General features: G+C 35.2%; 1 protein-coding gene and 2 non-coding genes across 3 annotated transcripts; 1 reads left to right on the top strand and 2 right to left on the bottom strand.

The window, feature by feature from the left end:
* Positions 1-7,593: 7,593 nt before the first annotated feature.
* LOC21412674 (protein SIEVE ELEMENT OCCLUSION B) lies at positions 7,594-11,690 on the top strand. Its single transcript, XM_024168125.1, has 7 exons — positions 7,594-7,960; positions 8,385-8,501; positions 8,586-9,037; positions 9,334-9,434; positions 9,582-9,724; positions 10,289-10,780; positions 10,875-11,690. Exons 1-7 carry the CDS (start codon positions 7,652-7,654, stop codon positions 11,502-11,504), a joined length of 2,244 nt encoding a protein of 747 aa, XP_024023893.1. The 5' UTR covers positions 7,594-7,651; the 3' UTR covers positions 11,505-11,690.
* A 281-nt stretch (positions 11,691-11,971) lies between these two features.
* Positions 11,972-12,119, bottom strand: LOC112092322. Its single transcript, XR_002902538.1, has one exon. It is a non-coding gene; the product is annotated as a small nucleolar RNA snoR137 (small nucleolar RNA).
* A 3,346-nt stretch (positions 12,120-15,465) lies between these two features.
* On the bottom strand, positions 15,466-15,537 carry TRNAT-UGU. The gene has a single exon. It is a non-coding gene; the product is annotated as a tRNA-Thr (tRNA).
* Positions 15,538-23,896: the final 8,359 nt, after the last annotated feature.

Genomic DNA, 23,896 nt, shown 5'->3' with positions numbered 1-23,896 from the left:
TGCCTTTGGCTTTTTGTGAGAACCATGCACTACCTGTTGGCTGTTGCTTCGGCTACTACAGGACTTTGATGCATTACATGATCAATAAAAGATATATATTATTTATTACTTCTTCTTTTTTTATGTACACTTTTATCTTTACTAATCTTTCTTTTGAAAACGCTATATAATTTTATAGATTTACTGGCTTTAAAACTATAATAATACATTATAAAGTCATTTATATTGATCATGAGATAATACAGAAGCATATGTGATAGCCTATTGCCTTGTATAATGTTAATTATACTTTTAAGTTCAATTTGGAACGGTAATGGAAAACTCTACCTCTTAAAATAAAAAATAAGTTTGCCCGTAAATGGAAAAAAAGAAAAAGAACGATAGTGCAAAAATTAAAGAGCGTGAAGGTCAATTTGGTCCATGATCTTCTAACATTTATAGACTCCAATTTAAGATTATAAATTTATGAAACTATATAAATTTGACACTTCAAATTATATGAAACTCAACGGGATAACTATAATATAGTTATCATACTAAATAATCCAAATATACAATTAAATGTTTTAGTATTTTACAAAGTTAATGATTTAATTTATATTATTTATTATGTGAGCCCTTGCTGAAATAATTTTAGGTAGATCCTTTGTGAAGCTTTCAGCCTTCGTGGCAGAACACAAAGATTCAATCCTACACAAAAGTGGAAAGAAAAATGAGAACTTTTATTTCTGAATGGTTCTTCAAGATTACAGACTTAATTCTTGATCTTTCTCTCTCAAGAAAAACTCTTTGTCGTTTTTCTCTCTCTAAGTTCTATATCTGTTACTATATGACTTTACAGCACACTTAGCTTTATACCCCTAAGCTACCACCGACTAAGCACACCTGTAACACTTATGACACTTAGACTATTACAAAGAATCATGTACACTCAATGTTCCACGTCATCCACTCAAGACATTTTAACCAACGGCCATAGATGCTTCAACAAATCTCCACCTTGGACGTTGGATTAACCATGTCCTGACACCTCCTCAGTTTTTCCTTCCCAGAAGACTTCATTTCTGCTCTGCTAGTTTGACAGACAACAGCCTCAAACAGTACTTTAACTTTGAAGCTGGTAATGACTTAGTAATCATATCAGCGGTATTGTCCTCAGTAGAAACCTTCTTCACCTGCAATTCCCCTTTAGACACAATATCTCTAATGAAATACAGCCTCACATCAATGTGTTTAGTTCTCTCATGAAACACTTGATTCTTGGACAAGTGTATAGCACTTTGGCTATCACAGAGTACTACCACTTCCTTTTGTTTGATACCCAACTCTTCTAATAATCCCTTAAGCCATAAAGCTTCTTTTATTGCTTCAGTCAATGCAATATATTCAACCTCCGTAGTGGACAAAGCTATCACATTCTGAAGAGTGGCCTTCCAGCTCACTTTACATCCGTGGACTTGAAATGCATAACCAGTGAGAGATCTTCGATGGTCCAAATCCCCTGCAAAATATGAATCTACATAACCCGACAGCTTCTCACAAGCTCCACCTGCTTGACCATACATCAAAACATGATTTAAAGTTCCCTGTAGATACCTCAGTATCCATTTTACTCCTTGCCAGTGTTGTTTTCCAGGATTGCTCATGAATTTGCTCACCACACTTACCGCATGAGCTAAGTCTGGTCTTGAGCATATCATGCAGTGCATTAAACTGCCTACAGCACTTGAGTAAGGTACCACTTCCATGAACTTCTTGTCATCTTCAATCTCTAGTGAATCAGCAGCAGACAACTTGAAATGTTAAGCTAGAGGGGTAGTACAGGTTTGGCATTTGTCATTCCAAATCTCTGAATCACCTTCCTTGTATACCTTTGCTGCGTGACAGATAGAATCATCTTCTCTCTGTCTCTAGTGATCTCCATGCCTAGGATCTTCTTAGCAGCTCCGAGATCCTTCATCTCAAATTCAGTTTGCAGGATTTCCTTGACTTTATTAATCTCTGTCAAGTCTTGACAAGCTATAAGCATGGCATCCACATAAAGCAACAAGTATATAAACGTGTCCTCTCTAAGTGATTTGAAGTAGACACAATTATCATGTTGACTTCTAAAAAAGCCAGATTTGATCATAAATTCATCAAATCTTTTGTTCCATTACCTTGGGGACTGTTTTAGTCCATAAAGAGACTTCCTGAGCAAACAAACCAGTTCCCCATCTCCCTTGACCTCAAATCCCTGAGGTTGCTTCATGTATATCGTTTCTTCAAGCTTTCCGTGGAGGAAGGTTATTTTAACGTCCAACTGCTCCAATTCAAGATTCTGAACTGCAGTGAGAGCAAGCAGTACCCTGATTGAAGTATGTTTTACCACAGGAGAGAAGACTTCTGTATAGTCTATCCCTTCTCTCTTTGTAAAACCTCTAGCCACCAATCTTGCTTTGAATCTTGAATTTTCCACTCCCGGGATTCCCTTCTTATGCTTGAAAATCCATTTACAGCTCACTAGTTTATGCCCTTGAGGTTTGTTCACTAAATCCCAAGTCTAGTTTCTGAATAAGGAGTCCATTTCCTCCCTTATTGCCTGCTTCCATTTTTCTTTTTCTGGGCAATTTATAGCTTGTTCATAGCTTATAGGTTCATTTATTTCTTCTGCTACATTCAACGCAAAAGCAGTGAGGTCTGAATACCCGTACCTGCTAGGCGGTCTTATGTCCCTCCTTTGTCTATCTCTGGCTAAGCGATAATCATGCTGATCTGATCCTCCTACTGATGGCTGATCTCCATTTGAACCTGTCTCAGCTTGAGTTATGCCAGCTTACTCCAAAGGCTCCACCTCAAATTCTATTCCCTCATCAGATGCCTGCCCAATTCCACCATCTAACTATGGCTTCAGATCTCTATAGAATTGAGTTTCATTAAAGGTTACATCCCTGCTGATGATAATCTTTGGCCCATCTGTTTCTGCATTCCAGAGTCTGAAACCCTTCACTCCATCTTGATACCCCATGAAGATGCACTTCCTTGCCCTTGGTTCCAACTTGCCTTGTTTGATATGTGCATATGCCACACACCCAAACACCTTCAAGTTTTCATAGCTGCCAGGCTTTCCAATGGTGTTTTAAACTGTATTGCTGAGGATGGACATCTATTAATCAAATAGCAAGCAATTTTAACTGTCTCTGCCTAAAACATCTTAGGTAGTCCTGACACAGAAAACATACATCTAACCCTCTCTAAAATAGTCTTATTGAACCTCTCAGCAAGACCATTTTGTTGTGGAGTACCCCCAACTGTAAGCTACTTAGCAATCCCTTTTGAACTGCAATACTCCTTGAACACTCCAGAACAGTACTCTAATCCATTGTCAGTTCTAAGCCTCTTAACCCTTTTACCAGTTTGATTCTCAATCAAAATCACCCATTGCTTAAAATTTTCCAGGGCTAACTCTTTATTTTTCAGAATGACCACCCACACCCTACGGGAATAATCATCAATCACAGACATAAAGTACCTTGCTCCACCTATGGACGCGATTCTTAAAGGCCCTCATAAGTCTGAATGCAGATAATCCAGTGTGCCCTTTGTTCGGTGTTCTCCAGTTCCAAACCTGGTTCTGCAAGATTTTCCAAACACACAGTGCTCACAGAAGTCTAGCTTCTTCAGCTTCTCCTTTTCTAGCACTCCCTGGTTTCCCAATTCTTGAAGCCCCCTCTCACTAACATGTCCCAATCCCAGAGTGAGGTGTAATCTTGAATCACCTTTGAGGCTACTGCAGCACTTCCAATCACCGTCTTGCCTTGGAGCATATACAGGCCATTCTCCCTAGTTCCTTTCATGAACACCATGGAACCTTTTACCACCTTCAATCTCCCACTTTCTGCTTTGAACATGAAACCCTCCGAGTTAAGCATTCCCAGGGAAATCAAGTTTCTCCTTAACTCTGGGACATGCCTCACATTATTGAGTCTTCTTTCACATCCATCTGCCATCAAGATTGAAACCATGCCAGTTCCCAAGACCTTACATGCCTTGTTGTTTCCCAGAAGTACCTGCCCAAAATCCAGTTTCTTGTAATTAGAAATCCATGATTCATGAGGCGTCATGTGGAATGAACACCCTGAATCTAGAACCCATTCATTTCCTGCATCTGCATCCGCCACTGTGAGGACTTCTGCGCTCTCATATCCTTCAGAAACCACGTCTGCATCTCCATCAGAAACCCCTCGGGACAATTCCGTTTGAAATGTCCCTCCTTGTGGCAAATAAAACACTTCAGTTTACCTTTTGACTTGGATCTTGATGACTGGTTCTTGTTGTTCTTGGATTCCCTCTTTTCTGGTCTTCCTCTTGCGAATAACCCCTCGCTTGATGAATCCCCATATCCTTCCCCCTTTGTCTCAGACTTCTTCTTGAGCTCCTTGGACATTAGGGCAGTTTGAACCTCCTCCAATGTCAGACTATCCCACCCATAAATCAATGTATCCGAGAGGTTTTCATAGGCACTGGGCAGGGATTTCAACAACAGTAACGCTTGATCCTCATCCTCGACTTTAATGTCGATATTTTCAAGATCCAAAATTATTTTATTAAACTCGTCCAGATGCTCCTCAATCGTTCTTCCCGGCGGCATTTTGAACGTGTACAACCTCTGTTTCAAGAACAACCAATTAGCCAGCGATTTCGTCATGTAAAGGCTTTTGAGCTTTACCCAGATCGCCGTCGCAGTTTTTTCTTTCGAAATCTCCCGTAAAACTTTATCTTCGAGACACAAGATCAGTGCGCTGTGAGTCTTGTCCAGGATCTGCTTCTTCTTCGGTTCCGATAAGGACGACTGCAGATTCTTTTCTCCTCCCAGCGCATCTTCAAGTCCTTGTTGAACTAGGAGTGCTCGCATCTTCAACCTCTATAGACCAAAGTTATTCTTTCCGGTGAATTTCTCAATATCGAACTTCGCCATCGTCATTCTTGATTCTCAAAACAAGGCTCTGATACCAATTTGTGAAGCTTTCAGCCTTCGTTGCGGAACACGAAGATTCAATCGTACACAAAAGTGGAAAGAAAAATGAGAACTTTTATTTCTGAATGGTTCTTCAAGATTATAGACTTAATTCTTGATCTTTCTCTCTCAAGAAAAACTCTCTGTGTTTTTCTCTCTCTAAGTTCTATATCTGTTACTATATGACTTTACAGCACACTTAGCTTTATACCCCAAAGCTACCACCGACTAATCACACTTGTAACACTTATGACACTTAGACTATTACAAAGAATCCTATACACTCAATGTTCCACGTCATCCACTCAAGACATTTTAACCAATGGCCACAGATGCTTCAACATCCTTAAATTTTTTTTATCATCTCTTATCCATATAAACAATGTTTACTGTGTGTGCATTTTTAATTTGTTTGCTCAACAAAAGGAAATAATAATGAAACACTGGCATCAAGTCTATTATCTTACTTAATACTTTAGCCTGAACGATTCTAATTTAAAGCAGTGCTAACTGCTAAGATATAAGATCACTAATGATAATGTAAAATTTTCTATTCAATTTTGGGATGAATATCCTCTGCGCTGCGATTATGAAAGGAATGGGCCATCAAAAGCACCAGGCCATTCATTTTTGAATATGGTGTCTGGTTAATTGCATATGTCATTCCTCATTTGAATTAGCGACCTGCTTCCACGGTCTCAATTGATTCTGCGTCTGCGTAGAAAAGACCAGCAGCAAGCAGCTCCATCATCCACATCTCATATGCCATTGGCGGGGGGCCCATTCGTATAAAAATTGATAATTCATTATCTAATATCTGGCATCCTAGATGAGACGGCCAAGAGTGCGACCTTCTTTCTGCCAAATTTTTTCAACTATAGGCCCGTTTGGTTTACTAATTGGATCCTATGAACTCATTGGCGCCTTAGCGGCGCGGCCGCGCAGCTAGTGGCCCGCCGGCGCGCCCATTGTGGTGCAGGCGCGCGCCTCAAGTGGCACGCCCGCGTAGGTGGTTTTGCCCAAGAGGGCCCTTGTGCGGCCTTGAGTGCTTTTTGCTCCAATTTTTAACTCCAAAATGCCACTAAGTCTCATTTTATTATTTTTCCTACAAAATAACACCAAAAGCATATTAAACTAACAAAAATGCTTGAAGACTCACAAATATTTGAACTAAAAAATACTTGATTTGTTGGTAACGTCTAACCTCCTCATCATATTCAAACAACAAAAGGTAGAAAAGCAATACTACTAAGGAACTAAACCAACCATCGAAGTTAGCAGCTAGGCACCTCCAATTAAAAATGACAAGGGAAAGCCATTATTCTGGTATTCACTATAAATATTGTGTTCAATCTCATATCTTAGTCCCAGAATAACAGCGTATCTCAATGAGATTTTCCAAATATGAGGATGTTAAATTAAAAAATAAATGCTAACATCATTCTTTCAGCTGTCATTCTCTTTGTCACTCTACATTCACTGTTTGACACGTGGACTCCACTAACATGATAAATATTATGATTTAAACAGAAAATGTGATAGTGGAATCTACGTCTCAAACAATAAATGCAGTAAGTGATAAAGAGAGTGACAGAAAAAATGATGCTAGTATTTCTAAAAAAAAAAAAATCAATCTGTATCAAAATGATATTTTTCTTAACTGATTATTTGAACCATGGAGTACAAGGTTGGCATCACCACTCAATTCTCCTGTATAGCAAGCTTTAAGGCTCACCAAAAGGCGTTGGCCTCCCAAACTTAGAGGTTAACAAGCTTATTTTATATCACGAGGAAATTAAAATGCTAGGACCCTTTGATGATTTGATGGCCACAAGATCACCTTATACTATTTCAAATTTTCATATGTATAGTGAGTATATATTAGAAAAATGTATATATATTAGAGAAAAATAAATGAGGAGACATATTATGTAATGGAGTGCCGGGAACCAAAACATAATGCCATGTAACTATCAAGCAAAAAGCGTACATATAAGACATTCCACTTTGCTTGATGAGAGGTTCAGGAAAGTTCTGAAATCAGGATATATTGTTATCAGTGGCTCCAAAGATGTATGGTATTTTTAACCCGTTGTTATCGAAACAAAACGCTAACAAACAGCTAATGCAACAATGATACTTAATGTATGGGTCTTAATGTTTTCCAATTTTGACTCAATAAGGTATTTGTGATATTAAACTAATGATTCAACATTCTTTTATCTGATTTAAAAAAAAAATTAAAAAGAAAAAAACAACACTACTTTGCTTATCTGTGTATTGTAAGTACATGTGTATCACGATGAATCCATTCTAATCCAATTATATGTTACCTAGGAAATAATATATTCCTTCTGTATATAAAACACAACGACAAACCTTTAGTAAAGGCAAGAGGGAATTAAACTAGGACAGAATATAAGCAAGCCCATATCCAAAACTTTAATGTGTATTGTCTCAAGCGGTCACTTTATGGTCTAAACCCCAATGGAAGCAAGGTACCAAAGAATATTTACCCCATTTTTGGCCTTTACACCACATTGCATGCACTATATAAAGGGGTTACACCCAAGATCCTAAATGCAACCAACACCAAAATCCCATTTCCCTAGAGCCTAAGAGTGTAAAGTGTCAACCAAAAATATAGATACCAAGATGTCTGGCATTATAGCACCGGGACAGAAGCTGGGGGCCATTGGCACTCCAGTGCAGCCCAAACCGGAGCAACAAAGCTTGGTAACTCGTGTTCTCGGAGGAGGAGATGCACGGCGTTTTGGCGGTGGCGGTACTCGTCATATCGGAGAAGGCCGTGGGAACCGTGCTCTTGGGGATGAGGGTGAGTTGGGGAGGAAAATTCTCGCCACTCATCACGAAGCTGAGGAGCGCATTCAGGTCAGGCCTATTCTTCAAGTCATCGACGTCATCTTCCAGCGCGCAGCTGCTGACCTCCCCGGACTCGTTCAGGTACACAAAACAAAAGGCCATGCAATTGCCAAATTGACAATCTCACAAAATGAAATTGGCAAATTAATAATTTTTTTTAAACAAATTTTCATTGAGCTCCCATGAAAAATTTGCTGAGATGACTACCCCCACAAAGTGAAATTCATAAAATGATCTTTTTCATTTTTACACTGAATGACCACCAGGTCGCACAGTGTAAAAACTCATTCTGAAATCATTTTGCAAGTTAAAGTTTTTTACTAACAAAGCTTTCTTATTAACTCGTTTTTACAAAGAGCTCGCGGTCCATTTAATAGCGCAATGCAAGCATGTATCGTTGTTTCTAGTCATTTTGCATAATAAAATTTTTGGAATAAGTTATTTTACAAATGAACCTTTCTGTTTACGTAATATTCTTTTTTGTAAATTTTATATGTAACTGCAGGGTGCGCTAACACAAACGGACAATGCTGCGGCCGATGATAAGGCCCTGCGCTCTGCTGTTGCTCTCCAGGACATAATTGAACTTCCAACAAGAATTATCAGTCAAATTTCCTGTGAGGTGATCATCAAAACTTTATCACTTAATTAGCTAATTCATTAGAAAGTTCATTGACATTTACTTTTGTTTGTGCTATCACTACAGGTGTGTTGCAAAACCGCGTCTGGAGTTGATGTACACACGATTGTGATGGAGATATTGCAGATAATCAAGCACTACAACTGGGACTCAAAGGTGGCGCTGGCCTTGGTGTCTTTTGCGGTGATCTTCGGCGAGTTTCGGCTGGCCATTCAGCTTTACTCCACCAACTCGCTCGCCAAGGCGGTCGCGCTGCTCAAGCAACTGCCGGAGGTGTTGGAGCATATCGGGGCTCTGAAGACGAAACTCGACGCGCTCTTTGATCTTATCGCTGAAATTCTTGACGTCACACAGAAAATCGTCGAGTTTTACGAGCTTCCCCGGAACGAATACTTCACTGCCGAATCCCCTGAATTGGTGGCTGCTAGTTCTCACATCCCGACTGCTGTTTACTGGACCATTCGGAGCATAGTGGTTTCCGCAACACAAATCTTGGCCCTCACTGGCATGGGCATTGAGTATGTGCTTTATTTATTTCTCATTAACAGAATGGCACTTGCTATAATATATGGTAATTTAAAATATATAGTTATATATATATATATATATTGCAAGTACCAGTGTTACCGAGCACCACATAATAATTGAAGGTAGATCCTATAGCGCAGGGCCTCGATGGGTTGTAGTGTATAATACTGCGGTTCTCCAAACTTTTTTCTTCATGACCTGTTCTCAACAAAGAAAAAAAGAAAAAAAAAAGTTTTTCCAACTTGTAACTTTTGGAATTTCACCAACTTTTTTGACGTCTCTGCAGGTACTTAACAGAGCCATGGGAGCTATCATCATTGGCACATAAGCTCAACAACATTAAAGGGCACCTTATGGACATTATCCAACGTTGTCATAAATTCATTGGTGAGTTCTTTGTATAATATTACCCTCTTTGGATCTATCTAATGGTATCCTATCCTACGCATCAAACGGGGCCAATAAGGTTAAGTGTGTGATTTATTGGCGTATTGTATGCCTAGTAAGAGACAAAATGTTAATTGTCTGATTCAGAGAGGAAGAGGGACGAGGAATTGCTTGAGGTCCTTAAACGGATCTTCTCAGTTGTTCACATTGATAATACAAAGCCTCTTGGTGCTCTATTCCACTACAAGGATGGCCAGCCAGCACTCTACGATTGCTACAACAAGAAAAGGGTTTGCTCTCAATTCTTACTTTTGTTAGTTCGTCATATTTTTGTGATCTACAAAATAAAAATAGCTAGAACAATTGAAGTCCAAAGATATGGACTCCATTCACATAAATTTATCTCGAGCACTTTTTCTTTTCTTTTCTTGGAATTTTCCCATTTGATTTTCTCTAAGTATTAATGAGCCCTCCGAGATATACATCTTTTTTTTTTTTTTTTTTTTTGCTAATGGAGAAATGCATCTCTTTTTTCTGTTTTTTAATTTCTTTTTTGTTTTCAACTTGTAAGTCTCCACGGCAGTTTCTATTTGAGAAAATTTTTAAAAATAAATAAATAAGCCCCTTCAATTCACTTCGTTAGTTCTGTATTTTTCTTAGAATTTTGTGTGTGTGTGTGTGTTTTAATTATAGAGCATTCCGCTTGACAAAAGATTAGGTACCAACTTAGTTGGAACATAGCCTTCTTTCTTAGATGCCTGAGTCCTACTACTTTCATGAAAAAAAGTCCAAAGACATTCTTGAAGTTGGGCATCCTAGCAAGCATAACCACTTGATATGTTCTACCATAACAGGTTTCCACTGATGACTTGAGGAGGAAGGTTGTAGCTTTGTTCATTACAAATATAGACCCGGAGCTACCGCGTGGACAAGAGTACGCAATCTTGCAGCAAATGTACCTTGAAAAGCGGCACAGCCCGACAAGGACGGAGAGTCAGTACGAGGTGGTTTGGGTCCCGGTTGTGGATTTCTGGACTGAGGAAAAATACAGGTTGTTTGAGACCCTTAGGGACCAAATGGAATGGCACTCAGTGCACCACCCTTCCGTCGTGTCCCCGGTGGTCATTAGGTTCATCAAAGAGAAGTGGAACTTCAACAAGAAGCCTATGCTTGTGGTGATAGACACACAAGGTAAAATCGTGCACCACAACGCGATCCACATGATGTGCATTTGGGGAAGCTTGGCTCACCCTTTCACTACCAATAAGGAGAAATTGTTGTGGGACGAAATGAGCTGGTCCCTTGATCTTGTGGCCGATAACCTTGAGCCAAGCATGGGTACTTGGGTATGTTTTCTCATCTATATCACTAATCTAAACTCTTTAGATACAAATATGGACTTGGTAAAATTATTAACACACTTTTAAATTGTTCTATCAGCTCCAAGAGGGAAAATACATTTGCCTATATGGAGGAGAAAACATAGAGTGGATCAGGAGTTTCACAAGGATTGCAAAAGCCGTCGCAAGGGAATCCGGGTTTGGTTTGGAGTTGATTTACGTGGGAAGGAGGACGGCAAAGGAGAGAGTGACGAAGAATATTATTGAAGTGATTCAAAAGGAAGATCTAAGCAAAACACTTGAGTGGGGCCTCATCTGGATCTTCTGGTTGAGGCTGGAGAGCATGTGGCACTCCAAGGGGCAGCTAGCCAGGACTGGGAATGAAAAGAATGACCCCATAATGCAAGGCATCATTGCTATGTTGAGCTTCGGTTCGGGCGAGCAAGGGTGGGCGTTGGTCAGCAGGGGATTGACTGAGATGGCTAAGGCTAATGGGGAGCACATGTCCAAGGCCTTGACCGATCACAGCCGGTGGAAGCATAGGGAGACTGAGATCGGGTTCGTGGCTGCACTTGATGAGTACCTCCGCCAAATCCACCTCGAAGCGCCACACCACTGCACCAGCCTCTTGTTGCCTGCCACCGGGGCCATGCCCGAGTCAGTGTCGTGCTCCGAGTGCGGCCGCCTCATGGAGAGATTCACCATGTTCCGCTGCTGCCTCGATTATTGAGCTCGTAATTTAACCGTGGGATTGTTTTAAAGTACCGAGCCGAGTATTGCTTTCCACTTTTTGCAGCCGCTGCTGCTGCTACTACTTACAATGGTTTGCCATGGGAATAACGAAAACAGAGCCTTCAGGCTGTTTGTGTGTCGTTTCTTTATTTGTATTAATGAGAATAAGGATCTGCCTTTCTTCCATACAATTGCTTTAGGTGTGTCGTTTTCTTCTCCATCATATCCATTTTTTGTTTTCCTTTTTTAATGTAACATTGAGAAAACAAAGATTCTGACTTCAAAAAAATATATATATTGTAACTTACTTCAATTTGAGCAGGGACAAAGGTGATAATTAGCAAAATATTCTCCAGTGACATCAAAGATAAGATTTTTTTACTTCACAAAGTTATAATTACCAGAATATCAAGATTTGTGCAAATTCAACGCACAAAAAAATTTATCAGATAACTAAATTACGAAAAATTTGCCAGGAGACAGGTAACAAAGTGCAAAATGAAAGAGTGCACATTGCTGTTTAATACTGGCAAAGAAATTAATTTATGCTTCGGAAACTTGAACATCCCCCAATGTTTTCAAATTGAGAGGGAGTTCACCAGTAAGAAGCAACCTTTTCAAAGTTACAAAATTTATACATATAAAACAAAAATGGCACAATCCGAACCACTGAAAACAAACTACGATCAACTATATATATACATATATATATATATAATGCGTAGATGTTTTATGAACAAAGAACTGATCGGAATTGAAGCTGATTTACGCTTCCGTTGACGCGTCCATCTGGTTTTAAACACCAACGACGAACGCAACGCCTATCGAAAGCGATCCCAAAAAAAACAGATAAAATTTTGAGACGATATTTGAAAACAAAATAGAATGGATATGGAAGATTGGGATTAGAAGAAGAGATTGATGATAATGCAAAACTCTGATGAACTGTAAAGAAAGCTTTTTTTTTTTTTTTTTGGTTTTCATCGCGGCGGCTGAGTTTAGATTGTCTAGGGCTCGGGGATCCAATTTATAGACGAAGAGAGTACAGGGGATTGAGAATTTGGGAAGTTTGGACCAACGACATGAGGACATCTCATCATTCTCTGTTTTCAGTGATATTACGAAAATGCCACTGGAGTTTTGAGCCCAAGAAGCCCACTTTTGTGGAGGCCCAGTCTCTAGATCCATGGACCAGGCTGTTTTGGCCACTCTTTCACATAAAAATAGGGGAGAAAGAGAAAAATAAATTAATACTTGAGATGAATTAAAATTAATAGGCTAATAGTTTATATAAGTTAATAAATAAGCTAAATTACTGTTTTTGTCCATAACTTGTTAGGTTATGAATCATAACTTGACAAGTTATTATCCATAATTCACTGTTTTTGTTCATAACTTATCCGGTTATGAATCATAACTTGACAAGTTTGTCCATAACTTGACAAGTTTGTCCATAACTTATCTGGTTATAAACCATAACTTGATAAGTTATGGCCTATTAATTTTTATAACTAAAAATTGGCCTATATACTTTCTTAAGTTTTTCATATTGGCCTATTTTCTACTATTTCCCTAAAAAATAGAGAATTAATGAAAAATTAGCTATTAAGCATAAATATTCAAGGGAATCAAATCTTCAGAAATGACACATGCGATGGAATGGAGGTATTTTCAGAATTTTGCAGCCACACTAATAAAGGGGTCCAGAATTCTGCGATACGAGAGGAGAGGTCAAAAAAATGTGTTTTTTGCCATTACACTAACATATTAACCTACTAGATTATCAGTAGTAAACTACCATATGCCACAAGAATCAACAATTAAAAAGAATCATAAAAACAACAAATCACAACAACAAAAAATCCAACATACATAAGACATCACTACTGGAATACTGCCCGGTGTCTGAAATCTTTTGTTGTTGTGGTGAAAATCGATCTCTTTTAGAGCTATACCATGTCATCAAGCATGTCGTGTTAGAGAAAGCGATAATAAGAACGGGTGTAATTTGGTCAGAACTTAGATGGGTGGTCAAAGGAGAGAGAAAATTCAAGTGATGGAAATAAAGCATTAAATTAAGTTGTGGTACAAATCTCAATCCATGTTCAATTGTTGTTAATTCCCTAATTTTTTTCTAAAATTAATTACTTTTCTCAAATGTTATAAGATGTTTTTTTTTTTTTTTGAGGGAAAATGTTATAAGATGTTGAGTCTCAATTTCTTCCCTTGATATTTTCAATAATTTTCTAAAGAAATAATTACATAAAATGCCGATTATAAAAGGCGAAATTTTAATAATATCGACTATTACATAGTTTATAAAAATGCCGAATAAGACATATATGTTACTGCCTTTATAAATTTATTTTGGGGTATGTTCCCTTTATGGTTAAATTTTGTTTTATATAATCTGTTAGTTTTTTTCATAATATTGTACCTATTTACTTTCCTTTTTAGGTATAATTGATTGTGTAATTATTACTTTTTATTACAGAATCAATATGTTTTATTCCCTTTTATTTTGTTTTTAAATAATATCTTTCGTCATCGTTTTCACTTCCGAGACATGGGAAGTCTTCATGAGTAATTGTAACGCAAGAACATCATCATCATCAACATCATCATCAGGAACTACTATAGGCACTGCAGAAGTAAGAGTTTGTTGGTATTGGTTCTTGGAAAGCTGTTAATGTAGACATGTTTTTTTTGTTTTTGACGAACGTGGTTTGGCATGAATTTTATTTTTGCTGGTCGTGGGTTTGAAAGTCCATTGTGGTCTGATCATCAAACGTTTGGTTTTGTACGTAGGTTTGTTTCGGCTGCTATCACACGCCATTGTTGCACAGATTTGTCGTTTTTTTTTTCCTTCATTGTTACACTGGTTTTTTTTTTCTTAGATCATTACATTAATGAAAATTTTCGCACCTGTTCATCTTTTCGAGTATGTTCCTTGTTGGATTAATATTGTATTGTTTTTCTTTTTTTATCTTTTTGTGGTATTTTTCATCATATATTCTATTTCATAATGATTTGTTATATATTATTTTTCACGATGATTTTATCATTAGAATAATGAAATCATTTATTCTTTGTTTTCACAATGATTTCATCATTAGAATAATGACATTATTTTATTATTTGTGTCCTATTATTTTTCACGATGATTTCATCATTAGAATAATGAAATTATTTAAGTCACGTTTATTTCACCGATTCGGGTTTTACTACAGTAAAAAGCTCTCAAAAACAGTCATTTTTAACTTTTTTTCTACAGTAAAAAACTCTCACATAAAATCACATCTCAACTCGAATTAGCGAACTAAATGGGACATTATTCTTTGTGTCCTATTCTTTTGTTTAACCATGAGTTCTTTTGACTGAGAACCGGAGTTGAGGGATGGTAATGGTTTGGGGGTAATGAACGTGGTTGAATCCGGCGTCGGAAGAAGATTTCTTCGGCTTTTTCTGTGCAGGTTGTGATTTTCAGAGAAGGAAGTGGCTAATGGATCAGAAAGAACATGGGTAATGGGTCAAGATTCACTGGCTTTTTTAATATTAAGTTCATTCCTTTTTATCTATGTTGTGAAAAGTGAAACTTTCCTTTTCCTGATTATTTTTCAATTCTAATTACTGATTTTATTAATAGTTGACTTTTTTTTAATTACTGATTTAGTTGATTTCTTAACTATTTTATTCTATAATGATTTTTTTCTTTTTTTCATTATATGAGGATATAATGGTTTTTATATAACGATAGTCATAGTTTTACAAATAAATAAAAAAATCAATGTTTTTAGACAAAAGGTATTCCAAATCGGCATCTATGTAAATAGCCCTTTTGCTAAAACGTTGCAAGGATAGAAATAAGTGTCATACCAAAAAAAAAAAAAAATGGTATTGCATCCATGCAGGATCGTTGAAATAAATCCATATTTTTGTACGTGAATACAAAAAGAAAATGCCCCCATGCAGGATCGAACTACAGACCTTCAGTTTACAAGACTGACGCTCTACCACTGAGCTATAGGGGCTATACTAAATTGTTTTACTATTTTTTTTCTTTTGCTCACGATCTTCTACTTCTTCTTTTCATATTATAAAGTTTCAAATAGTAACGATACTTCTGTGTATTTGGTTTTATAACCCAATATCTCGAACATGATTTTACTAATCTTTCCCAGATCCATACAATATTCTTCACTGAATATAGCAAAATAAAAAAGGATCCTCTGATCATATAATCATATGATTATTTTGTATTTAACGACGATCTAATTGCTTGTCATTTATCGAAATCGCACCACTTAAAGAGGCCTTCACGAGCTAATTAACAAAATAAAGCACATTAGAAGGGTGAGTGCATATATAACATAAACATAACATGCGAAGAGATATAAACTATGACAAAAGGTTATCCTAGTTTTTTTCCCTTAGCAACAAGACTACCGAAAAAGAATATCCCATTAACACCTTTTCATCTTCGTTTTTCCTGGACGGATGACCTCCACGTTCACAAAGACGAGTTCTTGAACATACCATATAAATAATTTCCTACATAAAATTGCTCAATTGAAAGAGACTGTTTGTTTGCAATTGCAAGGTTCAAAAAACAAGATCATACAAAGGAGAATATTTTTTCCTGCTAACTATTGGGACCTCAACATATATATATATATATATATATACACACACACACACACACACACACATATATATATATATATATATATCTAGGTATGGGTAAAATTATATAGGACAAAAAAGTTGCGAAAACAAAGGATTCAAGTTTGGCGTTCGATTATATCTTCGAGAGATTTTAATCCTTATGATTCGGCTTTGTCATTTCACCGTCCCAAGGTCCACAAGAGAAAATAGTTAAAAATTCAGCCATTATAATCTTAAATATGGTCTATATATATATATATATATATATGTGTGTGTATCTTTATAATGCATGTAAGCAAAAGAATATATAGTACTAGAGTGAACTCAAAAAAAAAAAAAAAAAATTGAAAAAAAAAGGATATACAAAGATGACCAGTAATACATGAGCAAGTTGGCAACTTGAGAGTGTTGTGGTCGGGCAGAAATTTATGTGGATATAACAGGACGTCAATGCTTAGCAAAGGAGGAGAAAGAAATATAAAATAATAAGAAGTTGGCCATCCTTTGGTCAACTATCTAATAGATTAATATTGTTGAAATTCGAGTTTCGTCTCTAGCGTCTTAAAAGAGATTTGAGTATATATATTTAATAATAATGTTCTTTCACATGAACATGATAAATTATTGAAGAATTGACATTTTACCAATAAAGTGTTCTGTATTATGCAAGAGTATCCAAAGCCATTCAACCATATAATTTTGCCTCAATATGTCAAATGATTTATTTTTTCCAAATAGTTTAAAATATGTATTAATATTAAATTGTCACCTCATGATAATTGATAAATGGAAATGTTTATAATGTTTTTCAAGAACGAATAATCGTCTAAGAACTGAACCTATTAACATTACACACGAAAAATAATACTGTGTGTGTATATAGGAAATAAGAATAAATTAGCAAACAGGGATAAAAAAGTCATAATGAATTAATACTGATGCGTTGAGTTTGTGGTAAAATGACATTGGAAGTACAATATATATGTTTTTTCCTGCTTAAAATGGAACAAAAAAACAACGTTGACTGCCAACGACACGTTGCTCTTATTTCAAATACTACAAACGACATACAAAAAGTAGGTCGTTTTTTGTCGAACAAAAAAGATAACAGCATGTACGTAGTTTGTTGTTTTAAACGAGACAGAGAATTAGGAGGGTATACAACATCAACTAAAATAAGAAGCTTTTCTTTATTGATTAAAAATGCACCATGTAGATAGTTCTACTCCTCGTGTTTGCGTCGCGGGTATGTCCAAAGACTAAAAGTGAAAACGACAGAAAGATAATCGTCGTCCTCGTGTTTGCGCTGCGGCTATATATATATATATATATATATATATATATATATCTGTGTGTGTGTGTGAAAGTTTAAGTCCAAGAATTGAGGGAAAAATAGGACAGAAATGGCAAAACGAGGACTACAGTAGTGGAGTTTGTTGGACCTCAGTTATATTGGAGAGAAAATTCCCCTCATGACTTCGCTTGTTCTTTGCGCTTTCCGGCACGAAAAACATAAATTAAAATAAAAACAAATAAAAAAAAGTGTTAAAAAAACTCTGCAATTATCATATTATTATAGAGTAATCCTATTTGTACATTTTTCATTATTATTTGACAACCCTACAGTAAAGCAAAAGCAAAAGTAATCGAGGGCACATTTTACAGAGATCAAACGCATGAGCAAGTTGGGCAAGTTGAATTCCGCAATGTGGTCTTTTGGGTGGTGGCCAGGATGGTCAATGATTAGAAAAGAAGAGGATCATAAAATTCAAGAAATTAAAGCATTTTTGTTCTCTTTCCCTCTCTTAAATATTTTTTTTAGGGAGTATTAATCGGTATTTTCAGTCAATCAAAAACAAATAGCACAACTTCAAATTTAATACAAAAACCAACGTGGATATAACAAATTGTTTGCTTCAAATTTAGTGTAACTAATGCTTTATTTTCAAATAAAATAAGATGAACATTAGTTAGACCAAAAAAAAAAAAACATGTTTTTCCAATATTGTTGTGCATATACTTTAAATTAAAGAGAGATAAATTGAGATGATTTACTAGAAATAAATTTTTAGCTCTTTTAGAATGTCCACCGCCTCTGTTGTACATACGTTCTTTTTAGTGATATTATAACAAATTAATATTGATGTAAATCTTACATGTATAAAAGTTCCGATATCTGACTTTGGAGATTACAGTTTTGACAAAAAAAAAATGTCATACGAAAGCACACAAAAATGATAAAAACAAAATATAAAGTCACAATTAGATTGAGATCCGTATGGCTAATATAGATTAGTATCTGCATGGGTGCATACCTTTATCCGCAAGACTACAAATAAATGAAAAGAAGAGAATTGCAATACCTACCGGAGAGATCTCGATCTCCCTCTGCGGTAGGAAAAAACATCGAAGTTTGCAATATAGAGAACCAAAAAGAAAAGAATCTAGCTTGGGCTGGCTTAGTTTACTTTATGTTCTTTTGATTAATATATATTTTTTTTTTGTATAAAAATAAGAGGCGATAAATAATAATTATTAGTATGTTGTATGGTAAAAACATAGACCTACTAAGAAGGCCTAATATCGTTAAGAAATCTATTAAGAGCACAAGGACAACTCAGCTTTTATGCCACATCATCAATATTAAACAATAACGGCAGGAAGTCGACCCTTCCAGAAGCTTCAAGAATGTTCAAGGAGATGAGACTTCAAGCTATGTTTAGGGAGAAGAGGTTTCGTCCAATCTTTACAGAGTCGTGGCTTCTCAAGATCAAAAAAGTGTTTAAGGAGTCGAGACTTCGTAAGATAAAGTGTTTAAGGAGTTCGGGCTTCGCAAGGCCCCAAGAAGTGTTCAAGAAAATGAGGTTTGAGGCTACACTTAGGGCGAAGAGGCTTCGCCCCACTTTTACGAAGTTGAGGCTACGGAAAGACAATGAATCTGCTAGAAGACAAGATTTGTATTTTAAATATGAAAACTGCAATAATTAATTATAATATCTATCTTTTGAGAAACTATCTCAAAAGATAAATGAAATATCCCAAATTCAAGTAAGGAAGGTTTCTGTGCGGTGACCCAAGCTATAAATATGAGATTATAGACTAGAAATTCTCTGAAGTTTCACACTGAGGAAAAAATGTGTAATCTCTTCTCAAATTAGTGAAATTCTCCCATGCTCCCCACAGTGGATGTAGCTCTCAAATCGTGGGTGAACCACTATAAATATTCGTGGGTTCTTATTTTTGTTGCATTTAACTCCGTTCTGTTATATTTTTATCGATGCGAGTCACATTAATTTATCTCAAAATTCGTTAATTCTTTGTTGACGAATTTTCACTCTCAACATAATACAAAAATGACATTTGTACCTATAAATTTTCTTGTATTATATATGCAAGAAAATCTTGATAAAATCTACATACCCCTTGACAACCACATATTTTGCATCCTTGATGTCATTTAAATGCTAGTTGCACCGAATTATAAAATATGGTTGGATAAGAAATATTAAACTGTATTCATATACATTACTTTAATTGGTTAATTTCCATGCTTAGGTTCTCCATATTTTTCAAGGTTGAATATATATATATATATATATGACGCGCGCGCACATATACACACTATTTGTATACATATTCGCAGGTATCGACTTATTAGTCAAATTGCATACACATTGGGATGATCTGGTACCAATTAGTGCATTATTTCAGCTTTATTATATATTTCAGCTAGCACGTACAATTACATATTTGAACGTGCATGACTTGCGTGGTTGCTTGCGTTGCATTAGTAATTATATATTACTAAGATTCTGGCTAATAGTTTAATCTACTACCCCATTGGTTGAACCTCAAAAATCGATTTGTTAAGACTTAATTGTGTGTCTAATAAATTAGTATCTAGATTATGTTTGTGATCACATGACTGTTTTTTTATTAATGAATTTCTGTTCATCTTTTGACTTGCATCCTTTGCTATTGTACGAACGAAACCTAGTTTAATGGGAAATTGGCATTTAGTCGCTCTTGATTAAGAGACAAGGACGTAGCTTCATGTGAATCCTTTAGTATTAAACTGCTGGCCATTATTTAGGTTATTGACACTAAGATTTGTTAATTCTTAGACACGACAAAGAAAAAAGGATCATCACTAATGAAATTGTCGATTAGCTAGTATATCCAATAGCCAAAATTTAAAGTAATAGTTAAGGGATTCAAGAAACGCATAATTAATTTAGCTTGAAGTACTACGAATTGATTAAACTACATGGGGACAAGATAACTAATTTTAGTTTGAGTGTAGGACAAACTAACGTCTATGATTAAATTAAAACAACTTATAATTATTGTCTTTAATTAAATCGTGAATCAGGTATATATGCATGTATGAGTAGTAATTATAAGACCTCTGTTATATATAACAATGCTTTATATTAAATAGATGTGATTGACGTTTATGAGGGTACAGAAGATTCAATATTAATATTAATATTGAAATTCAATATGAAATTTAAAATCAATTGGATTACAGGGTGCACGAAATAATATTGCGACTAAAACAAGATGATTAACAAGTAAAAATACAAAAAACGACAATCGTCATCCTGTACGCGCTATATGTGTGTGTATGTGTGAAAATAATTTTTCTCCAAGAAAATTAACAAAATTTCAGTAGGTGATGAAGGTTCCATAGAAACCCAATATGGAAAGCGAACAATAATATTGGCCATCTTAGAAAGTTGTTTTGCCATTTTGAGGCTATAACAAGCCGTGCCTAAACAAACAATTGAAGGGCGGCAAAATCAAGAGCAAATATTTACAAGTAATTAATATGATACATTAACACTTAGTAGCACACTAAAGGGCAACGGTTAATAGATGAAGAAGAAAAACTGTAATACAATTAGCATAAACCTTGCATGCATCTAATTTTGTATAAATTGATTTAGCTAATATTAAAGTTATATTATTATTTAATTCATATTAGCTTTGTCTGATTGCTGCAGTAATATTACTAGCTCCTAACATTATATATCTTAATCAAACTAATTTACTAATTAAATTCATGCTAGCTTTTCTGATTATGTCATTATGTATATATATACTCCAACATATTGCCGCTACTTCAAATAGTAAAGTCAGAAAGAGTGACATCTCTCAGATAAGTGAACAGTGTTTATGCGAATTATATATTATCAAAATTATCACGATCTATTCACTTAATAATTATGGTGGTCTTCAATTGGTTACAGATCTAAACATCTAATTAACATCTTTGATTAGTTACGTCAACAATGAGATGCTGAAATAATAATTATTTGCATATATATATATATATACACATATTCGTTAATCATATGAGCAATTAAACTTGAACAAGAGCGTACTATAAATGAATTATCTTCTTTGATACCATATGACGTTCAGGCCCGCCCCGGTATATATACACATTGCTCTGCCTTGCTTTTTATTATTGTCGTATATGTGCATTTACATATATGAATATAATATATATCCAACTTGCCAACTTGCTTATCCAACAACTAGGAGATGATGAATGATGATCATGACGAGAGGAGCTTTCAGTATACAATGGCAATCCCAATGAAAGGAGAACGGGAACCAGAGATTATCATTATAAATAGGTTTATTATCAATGGTGTTCCCGAATTTTAGAGCCATTTTTAATTTTTCTTTTAAATTTTAAAAACTCACTTTATCTTCTGAACTTTAAATTTTTTTCATTTAAACCTTTTTGTAAGAATTTCTATTAAAATTAGAAGGAATAATAATAAGGGGTTAAGCACAGTCATGTAATTTTTATCTATTTCTTTTTAACATAAATCTAAATAGAAAGGTCATATTATTGCGTTATTCTTCCTTTTTCTATCTATTTTTAACAGAAATTACAACATAAGGGGTTAAGTGAGAATAATTAAAAATTTAAGGAGTAAAGTAAGAGTTTTTAAAGTCCAGAGAGTAAATTGAAAATAACTCTAAAGTTTAAGGACCACGAATTATAATAATCCTTATAAATAATGTAAAGATATGTATGTATATATTAATATATATATATATGTATTTATATAGAATTTTTTTCTGATGAAAGAAATGGCTTAATAAAGTTTTTTTTAAGCTATATGTATAATATATATGTACACACGCGCTTATATAATTATAATATGTCGTTTTCCTTTTCCTCGCCCTCGCGGTTTTCTTTTTTGCGCCTGCTTTTTCCGTTTTTGTTTGAATTCAAACATATATATATATATATAGAATATCGCCCTACTGCCCACTACTATGAATATTGGTGGTAGCTTTTGAGCTGTCTCCCCAAGTTGTGCGATATAGGGACCAACAGAAAGTTAGAAGAAGATAATATTTAAGTTAGTTACTTCGCAATCACACCTTCTACATGTATAGTATACGTGTGTGTATACACAAAATATTACAGAGGAAGCAAGCTTAGAATCCTATGTCGTGATATTTATAGAAGAAGAAACAAATTATTTTAAGGCTAATATAATATTAATTATTAATTACCAGAACTTTTCTTTTGAATTTAGATATATACAATCTTATTACGAGTAAAGAGTTTCCATAGGTATTCGATCAAGCGCATGCAGGGCGGTAAATTAGATGCGTGCATGCATGGAGTGTAGTGTAATAATATTAATATTTTACTCCTTGACCGATTGAATATTATTTTAGCAATTAATGAACCCTAATAACTATAAACAAATATTACCTTTGAGAAGGGTGTAACCATTTTACCTAGGTGAACATGTGAGATTCATAAATGAAGACAATAAATTATCAAAACTCCTACATAACTTTGCATTTATTTATTTTTCTTTTGCAATTCTCCAATTGTTAATTAATCATCTCCATTATCAATTTTATTGGAAATCGTACCCGGTGAATTAAAATTTTTTTTTTCCTTAGTTAATATCTTTTGTATTATGTTTCATACCAATGAAGAGCCAAATTACCGATCATTAGCCGGTCCCTATTGGATAATTTATATTAGTTTGTGGGTAACCTGGATGAGCGGATTCCTGTACACAATAATGTAAACATACCCTTCATCAAAACGAGGATCTTCTCGTTCAAGTAATTTCATTTTTTGTCACTATGCCGACCTCGAAATCTATTATTAAATTCATTAGTGTTTCGAATAATATTTTAATGAAAATTACCTTTAACTCTTTTTCTTTTCTTTTTTTGTCCAGGAACAAAGAGACGCGAACTTTTGGACGCTTCCTTTTTTCCTTTTTCTTTTTTCTTTTCTTTGACAACACTCAACAAAAATAAATGGCTTGTTCTAGGCTTCGTATACTAGCCATGCAATGTACGAGTCACACACACACACACATATACATCTATATATATATATATATGTGTGTGTGTTTTTGGAAAATATTTGATGAGTGGTGGATTTCCTTTTATTACCAAAAAGGCTATTCTGGTCATGTTCGTCAACATATGCCTAAGAGATGATATATACTAGCTACCAAATAATATAAGTATAAAACGGCTCACATCTTATAAGTTTAAATTTTTGTCATGGATTGGTAAATTAACATAGTATTAGAGCGGGAGATCCTAAGTTTAAACTCCCGTAATTGCATTATTTATTCTCATTTAAATTGTCATCATGTATTGGGTCTTTAATATATTTCGGGCTTAAATATTTACGTGTTGGGCTTTCTAATTAATTTATCC

The sequence above is a fragment of the Morus notabilis genome, unplaced genomic scaffold, assembly GCF_000414095.1.
Source record: "Morus notabilis unplaced genomic scaffold, ASM41409v2 Scaffold99, whole genome shotgun sequence".
Classification (NCBI taxonomy): domain Eukaryota; kingdom Viridiplantae; phylum Streptophyta; class Magnoliopsida; order Rosales; family Moraceae; genus Morus; species Morus notabilis.
The sequence above is the reverse complement of the archived record's forward strand: the minus strand, read 5'-3'. Positions and strand labels throughout refer to the sequence as shown.